Raw genomic sequence first — 12,408 nt, 5'->3', positions numbered from 1 at the left:
GGGATGGGATGATTTGGTACATCTATGCAGTAACATACTTAGTCAGTTATTGAAAAGAAGAAGGCATCAAAGTGCTAAAAGGAAAAACTGCCAACCAAGCATTCTTCAAAACAGATTCACAGACATAGAAAAAAAACTTATGGTTACCAAAGGGGAAAAATTGGGGGAGGGATAAATTAGAAGTATGGGATTAACAGATACATACTACCATATATAAAATAGTTAAACAACAAGAGATTACTTCAGTAGTCCTGTTGAGAGTTGAGGACTTGACTTTGGAAGCTTTAGGAAAGAAAGAACAGATAAAAAGTGAAAGATACGAAAGTGGTAGAATCTGTTGGATTTAATGACATGGGGAAAGGAGAGGATTTACGTGACAGTGATTCCATTAATCAGAGTTGGGACTATAAGAAGTGGAACTAAATTTGGGGTAAAGGGATTGAATTATAATTGGGGCATATGGTTCTGTAAAATACCATAGTATTGTAGCTTTGATTTTTCTGGGGGGAGGCCTAAAGCTGTTAGGACTTCTTGAAACATTGTCTCCCCCTGACTTCTGAATAACCACATTTTTCTGGTTTTCTACCTACCTCATGGGGCATTACTCAGTTTCCTGTGCTGGATGCCTCCATATGACCTCCAAATGCTGATTAATCCCAGGAATTAGTCTTTTGGTTTCTACTCCATTTTTTTCTCAGTGATTTCATCCAGTCTCATATCTTCAAACACCTTCTATACGCTGACAGTCTCTCCCCAACTTCCCTTCTGAACTCTCCAGAATAGTATATCTAACTGCCTACTAGACATTCCTAGTTAAATATCTAAGAGGCATCTGAAATATAACAAGTTCAACAACAGAGCACTTGATTCTCTTCCTTTCCCAAACCTATTTTCCCCCATTGTGGTAAAATAAATCTACCTACATGCTCAAGTGAAAAAAAATAGGAGTCAAGGCATTTGTGTTTAAAGTCTGGATTAGTTTAATACCTTTAGCTGTATCTTGGAGGCTAAATGTCCCTGGAGTTGTTGCACAGAAAAGACATCATTAGAAAGCAGTCCTCTGTACTTGGATTAAAGAGTAATTTTCTCATCTTTTCTAGTCTACATGGTTTTACTTTATCTTAGAGTTAAATCTTTGATCCAATCGATGTTGGAGTTATCCTTATGTTGATCCAATCGATGTTGGAGTTATCCTTATGTCTAATACGGGAAATGAACCTAATTTTATTGCAGCATTTTTTGTAATTGCAAAATATTGGAAATTACATACAACGTCAGAAAGTAGGAGCTTGATAGAACAAACTGTGGTGCGCGCGCGCACACACACACGAATCAAGCGTGATTTCTTTCCTTCCTGTCTTCCCTGTTCCTCACATTTATCTAGTGCTGTTGCTTCTCCCTAGAACCACTTCCCACCATCCCCATTCTACTACTCTTGCCCAAGTCCCCATCATTTCCTTCCTTGTGTCTCTAATACCATCTTGATCCCCTTAAATAATTCTTTACACAGCTGCTAATGTGTGTGTGTTTTTAGTATAAGTTAGAGCATGTCATAGACCTATTTTTTAAAAAAAACTCCAATGACTTCCTATAAAACTTAATATAAAAGTCTGAACTCTTGACCATAACCTACTTATCTGGCCAACTGTTCAGCTTCATTCCCACCCCCTCCCCCATGCTAACAAGCTCTGCCACAGCTCTTTCCTCAGAGCCTTGACTGCTCCAGCCTGTGCCTGGAAGGCTCGTCTCCATGGCTGCTTCCTTCTGTTATTCAAGTCTTAGTTCAAAGTCCTCTTTAAAGCTGTGTTCTCTGGCCCCACCACTTAATGTTTTATCCTCCATCCTGCCCTAGTCACACTATACATTTCCTTGTTTTAATTTCTGCATTGAGTTTATCATAAGAAAATTTTCCTCCCTCCTTTCCTCCTTCCCTCCCTTTCTCCTTCCCTACCCCCTTCTTTGCCCGTCTCCATTCCTCTTTTCTCTGTCCTCCTCCTTTATTTATATTTTTCACCCTCCAGATTGTAGGGTTCATCAGAGAAGGAATTTTACCCTTTTTGTTAATTTCTGTATCCCCAGCGTTTGGAACAGTCCTACAGTCCTGGCACATCATACAGACACTCTGTGAATATGAATATACCCATTATCTATTTATGTATCAGTCTATATATCTATGATATTGAATGAAGTGATCAGGTTTCTTTTCATAATAAAACAGTCATTATGCACTGTTAAAAGTGCTCAAATATAGGAAAGGAACAGACATTTCTCCCTAAGAATGGGAAAGGAAAAAATAATAACATATGCTTCATATTGCTGTTTTGCTCAACTTTGTTTTTTTATTTAGGCAGATTGAAGTAACAAGCAGAGTGGTGGGTGGGTAAAGTCCGAGGAAGCAACAGGAAGAGCAAGATAGACTAAGTAAAGAGAAAATAACGGGATGGGTGTAGTTTAGCAAAAATTAAATCAGCACAAATTACGTGCCAATAATCAACTCTTGATTTTCTGGACTAATGGAAATGAGAAGAAGGATGAGTGAATCCAAACCAAGAGAGTAATTTTGAAAAATTATACTTGATTTTAGAATTCAGCCAGAGGTACATGAACCACAGATGTTCACCACCCCTCCCAGGACCAAGTTCATTTTCAGCAGCCCAAGCGAGACGACTGGAAATGAAGTAAGTAGAACAAGGCAACCCTGGCATTGCCTTGCTCAGTCTCCACAGCTTGCTTTATACATTCTGCTCAGTGTTTTAAATTAAAAGAGCTTCTGGTATAAGTAAATTACATACGGACACTTTTCTCCAGAATAGGTAAGTTCTCATTCAGTCTGAAATGTATATTCCCATAGTTTTGTCTTCCTATTTCCCATCGTCTAAACCTAAACATGCCTTATCCATCCTTATAGACTCAGCCCAAGTTCCAGCTTCTGTGAAGATCTGCCCAAAGTTTGAATCCAAGTGAATTTCTCTTACTGAAACCTCTGTGATAGCAGGTTTTATTGCTTAGTGATTATTACACGAACATCTGTCTTGCCTCCTTAATTGGGCTTTATGTATATCATTTATTGTTTTGGAATCTAAAGCATTCCTAGCCCTCTTCTGGGCTGATGGAAGGTGTTGAAAGTGAATAAAATAGGTTATTTGGACCCTATTCCATTATACTTACTCAAAGTGGAGAACCCATCTGAACCCTCTAGGATGAATCTGTTTTTTTCCTCCATATAAATCATTGATGACATTTCTGCTGTTTTTAAATTTTTTTCTTAAAAAAATTATTTTTGGGGGGAGAGGTAATTACGTTCATTTATTTATTCATTTTAATGGAGGTACTGGGGATTGAATCCAGGACTTCATGTATGCTAAGCATGCACTTTACCTGTAAGCTACACCCTCCCCACACATTTTGCTTTATATTTCTGCCATTAATTTTAAAAGTGTTGGGAAAATAATTTTTGATTTGTACACGAAATAATGTACTGCTTTTCAGAATAAAAACACATGAGTCATTTTTGTTATGAATAATTTAGGTATTTGGATATATTCTATTTCTGGATAAAATAGTTCAAAAATAGGATTTTAGTGATGCATGTGTGATATATATTTAAAAACAAAAATAAAAATCTTGAGAGTTTGCCTTTGTAGTAAATTCATTCATTCAAATTGTTTTCTCTCAAGACCCAAAAATGCTAGGGCATTACCAGCTTTGAGTTTATCCTGAAAAAGAAAAGAAAAGATTTTATTTTAAAGCATTATTTAATGGTTGTTTTAAGGTACCTATAAAGCATCTTTATCAGGCTTTTAAAAAGTCAGTTCCCCAATGTGAGAAAAAATATTAGCAGGTTAAACAATAAATCTTTTGACCCATGTTTTGCCCCAGTATTTAAAAATTATATTCATATAGAACCATCTTTTAAAAGCAAAAATATAAGTGATTTGTAGTATATTTGTGCTTTTATTATTTTTCCTACTTCTCAAATATGTTGACAATCATGGACAAAACATGCTGGAATTTTGGAATTTTTAAACATGCAAATAATGTGTATGTATAAGTAACATATGTAAAATATGTATTTGTTTTATACTTATTTTTATAATAACAGTTTCTAATGAAACATTTCTGCAAATGCATTTTATATAGAATAATACAATGATAAGTTTCAGTATATTAGAAACAAAATTACACTATGACCCAACAATTCTACTCCTAGTTATATATCCAGAAGAATTAAAAATAGGGACTCATATTTATTTGTATATGATGTTCATAACAGCACTATTCACAGCAGCCACGAAAGATGGAAACACCCTAAGCATATGTCAACAGATGAATAGATTTTTTAAATACGATGTATACGTAAATAGAATATTCAGCTCCCAAAAGGAGTTTTATTGAGATATAATTATCATATAATCCTATATAAGTTTAAGGGGTTCAGCGTAATGATTTGACTTACATATATCATGAAATGATGTCCACAGCAAGTTTAGTGAACATCCATCATCTCATATAGATACAACATGAAAGAAATAGAAAAAAAATTTTTTTCCTTGTGATGAAAACTCTTAGGATTTACCCTCTTAGCTTTCACATATAACATACAGCAGTGTTAATTATATTTATCATGTTGTACCTTTCAACCCTAGTATTATTTATCTTGTAACTGTATGTTTGTGCATTTGACTGCCCTCATCCAGTTCCCTTTGTCCCTCTATTTGAAATCAAAGTTTGAAACTTGGTTGTAGGAGGGGAGGAAAACTATATGGGGGAGAACCTCTTAGGAAAATGACCTTTGGAAACCTCTACAAAACCCTCCAGTGGCTTTTAAGGACTATTTGGAGTCAAATACAGAGAAAAAGTACAGTTTAGGACCATCGAACGACAGAGCTGGAAATAGTGCCCAGAAGCCATTTAGCCATACACAACCTTCTCATTGTATGCACTGTCCTTTCACATGGCACTGAATCAAAGGTAAGCTCTTTGGGAGGAAGAAAAGCGATACAAATGAAGAATCTCAGAATATTGTATGAGTATGTACATTTATAAATTTCTCATGAGAAGAAGGCTGCCAGATTTTTTTCACCTTCTCCCCAGCTATAGACCAGATCAGCTCCTCAGAAAGAACTCCTGTGATCTGAGGGGTAACTTTGTGATGCCCTAATTGATACATGTCCAGCTTGCAAAGGGCAGGCATATAGCCAACATGGGGTTGTGTGACATCCATACCATTAACGTCTATCTTTATATCATGACCGCTTCAGGGTTCTCACACAGCCTTGCAGAGTGGGTCATCTGAGGCAGGGACCTCATATTCAGGCACCTTCCCTGAGTCATACTTGGGCCATCCTCCTCCAGAGGAAGATCCAGAAGTGATTACTGCTGCTCTGAGAAAGTGCTTTACTGTTTAAAATAGATTGGTATGTCTGTTTCTGTTTAAGTTCATTGGTCCTTTTTCTAGATTCCACATATAAGTGATATCATATGATATTTTTCTTTCTTTTTCTGGCTTACTTCACTTAGAACGACAGTCTCCAGGTCCATCCATGTTGCTGCAAATGAAATTATTTTATTATCTTTTTGTGGCTGAGTAGTATTGCATTGTGTAAATATACCACAACTTCTTTATCCAGTTATCTGTCAGTGGACATTTAGGTTATTTCCATGTTTTGGCTGTTGTAAATAGTGACTATACTTCACTAAAATAAATAAATGAGTAAAAAACAAAATAAAAGACTGATACAGAGTATCCTTCAAAGGAGATACATTTCTGTGTGTTGGGTGGAGACCTGATCCTGGAGTCAAAAGATTTGGGGTTGGGTCCATGTGCTGTAATCCAACAGTTATTTCGTTTTTGTCAGATCACTCAGCCTCCGAGTCCTGCTTTCCTTCTCTGCGTCTACATGGTGAGATGCATTTGCCTGACTACCTCCCAGTGTTGTTGTGCTCATCAAATGGATTTATTTATTTCATTTACCTATTATTAGTGAAATTTCACCTTCATGTGGCTCAAAATTCAAAATGTATAACATGTACGTTTTCTTTCACTACTGCTACCCAGTCACTACTTTATCTTCCTAGAGTTATCAGTTTCTTGTCTTTTTCCAGAGATATTTTATACATATATAAGCAAATACTCAAATGTAGGTTTATAATTTTTTTCACATATATATAGTATACTGTACACAAATGTAAGTGTACTATGTGCATTTTTTGCACCTTGCTTAACTTTATATCTTGGAAATGGATTATTAACATTTTTTATGGCTGTATAGATTCCATAGTATGGATATATTATTATTTAAGTATTCCATTGTTGATTGTTTTTAGTCTTTACAACATTCATTGAGTATCCTTGTACAGAATGTCATGAGTTTGTGACAGTATAAAATTTTTATTCCAGATTTTTTGAAAAATTGAAAGTGATAAGCATATAAAATTAAATAATAAAAGACATGTAATAGTAATTATTATTATTCCATTAAAGCCTTAATCAGGATACTTGGGGTAATCTGGTTTCAGTTTAATTTTGGTTAACTTTATGGAAAGTTTTTCATTTTCAACCTTTGTGAGAAGAAAAAGAAAAAATAAATTTAGTATTGCTTCCTACTTTAATACATAAATATTTAACAATTCAAAAAAGACTTTAGTGCCTTAAGGTGAATAAGTGCCAAAGGAGACACTTCCTGTTTAAAGCACTCTGAGGTTTCCCAGTTGATAACCTGCAACTAGGTCATATTGAAATGAAATCTTCTTGGCATCTGTTAATGTGCTTCAGATCTACTGAAAAGATACAATGAGCTATATCCTTATCAATTAAAGCAGAGAATTAGAGTCGAAGAGAACTTTTGGATTCTAGTTCAGAAGAAAGACAAGGCTTATACAAAGGATTTTGACTGGGACTTCTGTAAGATTTGTCAAGAATTTCTATATCCCTTTGTTTTCATGTTTGGCTATCCCTGTCCCCTAGTAGTGATTGACAGTGAAGTCTTGGGAAGAACTTGTTTTGTTGGCGTGGATGTGGGATGGGAAGGGGATGGCAAAGTTATCTCATTTTAAGGTCATTTTCGTTCAGAAGTCTGTGGGGGCAGAATAGGCAGTGGCAGCATTAAGGCACGTTTACCCACCGTAAAAGTCAAATGCGGAAAGAAAAAAAAAATCCAGTTACTTAAGGGTTCTGGATCCTTGAGTCCTGTTAATCAAGACTTTAGTCTCAATATCCAAATAGCTGGAGTCATTACCACTTTTGAGATGGGTAGATTTGTAACAAATAGTAAAGGAAAAATTTAGACATTTTTCTTATTTATGTAACATGCAAACATAAATATATTATTATAATGTGCTTCTTTACAGTTTTCTTTCTTGGCCTTAGGAATTTAGTTATACTAGGTTGACTTTCAGCTTTTTAACTTTCCTTTGCCCTTTGATAGGTCAGCTATTTCTGGAGGTCAAGTAACAGTTCTAGGAATGTTAAGTGTCGTGGTTTCTCTGTTCTTTGTTATCACATATCAAAGTGCTTGGAAACCAAACACAGTGAGAGCAGGAAAATTCAGGAAGGAGATCATGAAGTAAAAGGTGTGTACCTTTGTTTCTGCATCAAATTCTTCCATGGATTCTATCAGTTTCCCAGGTTCCAGCTCACCTAGTGGAAAGGGGTAATCACTTCCCAAAATGACTTTATCCTGAAAAAAGAAAAAACATTGTTATCTCTAATTCTTTAAAGCATCAGATAACCTCTTATAAACTTAATTATATTTACTTGTTACAAGCTCTCCTGTGGTAACATAACAAATTTCTTCCTGATTAACAGAAGCAAACTGATCTAAAATTTTTAAGATTTAATGGATTCAAACATTTTCTCCAGCAGGTGTCACTGTTAGGTCTTTTAAAGCTACAAATCAACCCCTATCCTCCTTTGGTTTTTTTTATTTGTTCGTTTTGTTTTTTTAAATTCAAATAACTGAAATACAGAAATACTCAAAAATAAAAAGCAGGTGTTTATTTAATAAAGCATGCTGATGTCTTCAAGTGAAATTAAGGATTCTGTATTTTTTAGAATGATGCATTGCAGTTGATCCCACAATTTTTGAAAACATACTCAAGTTAAAAAGGCAAAAATTAAAAAAAAAAATTGGGTGAAAAGAAAAGAAAAAAACAAACAAATAAAAACCAACCAACCCCCCCAAACAATTATTATCTCTGTAAACTAGATTGTTGTTTGTCTTTTAATGATGTAACTTTGAACTTCTATTTGACACTTTGATAGCAAAGTACCCAGGTTTGTGTGTCTACAGGTGTATAAAGCAGCATGTCAGGCAGTGTGCTAAAATCTAGATTACCCTGGTCAACCTAACAGAAATGGGAATCGGTGGGCTCAAGATGGCAGAGTAGGAGGATCCTGAGCTCACCTCCTGCCAAACCAAAATAGAACTACTGACTTTCTACTCTGAGAATGACCTGAAGACCAGCAGAAAAATTTTAACACAACTGAAAATACAAAGAAAGAACCACAACTTGACAGTTAGGAGTGGCGGAGACATGCCCCTCTAGTCAGGACTCACACTCCTGGCATGGTGACCCATAAGCCAGAGGAAAATCCCAACCGTGGAGGTCCTCCCTGAGGAGCGAGGGGTCCAGGTCCCACATTGGGCTCCCTAGCCTGGTGGCCCTGCACTGGGAAGACGAGCACTCAAAAAGTTTCTGACTTTGAAAACTAGTGGGGTTATGTTTGGGAGAGCTAGAGGCTGTAGGAAACCGAGTCTCCATTCTTAAAGGGCATATGCAAAAACTCATTTGCTCCAAGTCTCAGCGCAGAGGCAGCAGTTTGAAAGGAGCCTGGGTGAGACCTACTTGCTGATCTTGGAGAGTCTTGTAGAAAGAGGCAGGGGGCATCTGGGACTCCCCCCTGGGGACTGAGATGCTTGTGTCAGCCATTTTTGTGAGCTCGTTCTACCATGCTGACACTGGCCCTGGTGGGCACTCTTTTGGAATCCTCCCTCTATACTGTTAGTGCCAGGGTCCAACCTCACCTCCCAGCATATCTGCAACACTCAGCCTTGCCACAGCAGAAGAGCTCATGCAGCCCATATAGGGGATACTGCTGAAGCATCTGGTTCTGGTGGCCAGAGGGGACGATGCAGCTGGGCCCCATGGGAATCGCCTACATAAGGCCACTTCCCCAAGATTAGGAATTATAACCAACCTATCTAGTACACATAAATAAACTTAGAGAATTAGGCAAAATTAGGAGACAGAGGAGTATGTTTCAGACAAAAGACCATGACAAAAACCTGAGAAAAAGAACTAAATGAAATGGAGACAAGCAATGTACCTGATACAGAATTCAAGATAATGATCATAAAGCTACTCACCAAGCTCAGGAGAAAAATGTATGAACAGTGAGGACTTGAACGAGGAGTTAAAAAATATAAAAAAGAACCAATCAGAGCTGAAGAATACACTAATGGAGGGAATCAATGGCAGATTAGATCATATAGAAGAATGGACCAGCGATCTGGAAGACAGAATAGTACAAATCACCCAAGCCAAACAGAAAAAAGAGAAGGAATTTTAAAAAATGAGGATAGTTTAAGGGACCTTGGAACAACATCAGGTGTACTCACATTCACACTACAAGTGACCCAGAAAGGGAAGAGAAAGGGGCAGAAGATATATTTGAAGAAATAGCTGAAAATTTCCCTAACCTGAGGAAAGAAACAGACATCCAGGCCCAGGTAACACAGAGAGTCAGTCCCAAACAAGATGAACCCAAAGAGACCCACACCATGACATGTCATAATGAAAATGGCAAAAGTTAAAGGGAGAATTTTAAAGGCAACAAGAGAAAAACAGCTAGTCACATACGAGAGAACCCCCATTAGACTATCAGCTGATTTTTTAGCAGAAAATCTGCAGCTTAGAAGAGAATGGCATGATATATTTAAAGTGCTAAACGGAAAAAATTTACAACAAAGAATACTCTACTAGGCAAGCTTATCATTCAGAATTGAAGGAGAGATAGAGTTTCCCAGATAAGCAAAAGCTAAAAGAGTTTATCACCACTAAACTGCGCCTGCAAAAATGTTAAAGGGTCTTCTTCCAATGGGGAAGAAAAGGCCATAACTAATCATAAGAAAATAAAGGCAAATATGTAGTAAAGGCAGTGGATCAGCCACTTAAAAAGCTAATGTGAAGGTTAAAAGACAAGTTGTAAAATCAGCTGTAACTACAATAAGTAGTTAAGGGATACACAAAGTGAAAAGATGTAAAATACTATGTCAAAAATATAAAATGGGGGAGGAATGTAAAAATGTATTGCTTCCAGAATACACTAGAACTTAAGCAACTATCTAATTAAAACCATCTGGATAAAGAAGATGTGATATATTTATACAATGGAATACTATTCAGCCATAAAAATGACAACATAATGCCATTTGCAGCAACATGGATGTCCCTGGAGAATGTCATTCTAAGTGAAGTAAGCCAGAAAGAGGAGGAAAAGTACCATATGAGACTGCTCATATGTGAAATCTAAAAAAAAAAAAGAACATAAATACAACAGAAACAGACTCATAGACATAGAATACAAACTTGTGGTTGCCAGATGGGAGGGGGTGGGAAGGGACAGACTGGGAGTTCAAAATTTGTAGATACTGACATGTATGTATAGAATAGATACACAAGGTTATACTGTATAGCACAGGGAAATATATACAAGATCTTGTGGTAGCTCATGGTGAAAAAGTATGTGACAATGAATATATATATGTTCATGTATATCTGAAAAATTGTGTTCTACACTGGAAACTGACAACATTGTAAACTGACTATAACTAAATAAAAAAAAAACATAAAATAAAATGAATACATATTCTTTCTAAAAAACACCAAAACCATCTGCTACGTATGTAAACCTCATGGTAACCATAAACCAAAAACCTAATAGATACACAAAAATAAAGAAAAAGGAACCAAACATAATGCTAAAGGAAATCATTAAATCACAAGGAAAGCAACTAAAGAAGAAAGGAACAAATGTGTTCCAGTGATGTTCACTAACTTGAAAAAGCATGTGCACCCCTATATTCACTGCAAACTTACTTAAAATAGCCAAGGTATGGAAGCAACCTAAGTGTCCGCCAATAGGTGAATGAATAAAGAAGATGTGGTATTCAATGAATGACCAATAGGCACATGAAAAAAATGCTCGATATCACTAATTATCAGAGAAATGCAAATCAAAACTATAATGAAGTATCACCTCACACCAGTTAGAATGGCCAACATTCAAATGTCCACAAATGATAAATGCTGGAGAGGCTGTAGGGAAAAGGGAACCCTCCTACACTGATACAGTTTGGGGCAACCATTGTGGAAAACAGTATAGAGATTCCTCAAAAGACTGAAAATAGACTGACCGTATGACCCAACAGTCACACTCCTGGGCATATATCCAGAGGGAACCCTAAATCAAAAAGACACCTACACCCCAATGTTCATAGCAGCACTATTTACAATAGCCAAGACATGTAAATAACCTAAATGTCCAACAGATGACTGGATAAAGCAGTTGTGGTGTATGCATACAATGGAATACTACTCAGCCATAAAAACGACAACATAATGCCATTTGCAGCAACATGGATGGCCCTGGAGAATGTCATTCTAAGTGAAGTAAGCCAGAAAAAGTAAGAAAAATACTATATGATATCACTTGTAAGTGGAATCTAAAAAAAAGAACATATGAACTTATATATAAAACAGAAACAGACTCACAGACATAGAATACAAACTGGAGGTTGCCAGTAGGGAGAGGGGTGGGAAGGGATAAACTGGGAGTTTGAGATTTGGAGATACTGACTGATATATATAAAACAGATAAACAAGTTTATACTGTATAGCACAGGGAAATATATTCAATATCTTGTAGCAGCTTACAGTGAAAAAGAATATGAATATGAATATATGCATATTCATGTATGGCTGAAGAATTGTGCTGTACACCAGAAATTGACACAGTATTGTAAACTGACTATACCTCAATAAAAAGAGTTGTTGTACACACACACACACACAAATATTATGCAGTCAAAAAAGAATGAGACTTTGCCATTTGCGACAAGGATGGACCCCAAAGATATTATGCTAAGTGAAATGTCATAAAAAGAAAGACAAATACAATATGATTTCACTTATATGTGGAATCTAAAAACAAAAAAGAACAAATAAAACAGACCTATAAATACAGAGAAAAATACTGGTGGTTGCTAGAGGGGAGGAATTGGGGGGGAGCAAAATGGGTGAAGGGAATTAAGGAGTACAAACCTCCATTTATAAGATAAGTAAGTCACAGGGACAATGTACAGCATAGGGAATAGAGTCAATAATATTGTAATAACTATATGGTGA

At 36.3% G+C, this 12,408-nt stretch overlaps 1 protein-coding gene across 6 annotated transcripts in view; it reads right to left on the bottom strand.

Annotated features, from left to right (window-relative positions):
- Positions 1–2,313: 2,313 nt before the first annotated feature.
- Positions 2,314–12,408, bottom strand: part of ACMSD (aminocarboxymuconate semialdehyde decarboxylase) — a 60,467-nt gene continuing 50,372 nt past the window's right edge. For 2 of the 6 annotated variants that reach the window (XM_074363563.1, XM_074363560.1), the window contains 2 exons: positions 7,581–7,679; positions 2,314–3,716 (listed from right to left, as the gene is read on the bottom strand). In XM_074363563.1, coding sequence (XP_074219664.1) covers positions 3,654–3,716; positions 7,581–7,679 — 162 coding nt within the window. In that variant the 3' untranslated portion in view covers positions 2,314–3,653. Of the gene's footprint in view, positions 5,550–7,580; positions 7,680–12,408 lie in introns of those variants that run through there. The other 4 variants (XR_012506979.1, XR_012506981.1, XM_074363561.1 and 1 more) reach the window with 3 other exon arrangements.

Source organism: Camelus bactrianus, chromosome 5, assembly GCF_048773025.1.
Source record: "Camelus bactrianus isolate YW-2024 breed Bactrian camel chromosome 5, ASM4877302v1, whole genome shotgun sequence".
Lineage (NCBI taxonomy): Eukaryota > Metazoa > Chordata > Mammalia > Artiodactyla > Camelidae > Camelus > Camelus bactrianus.
This window is presented reverse-complemented; position numbering and strand designations above follow the sequence as displayed.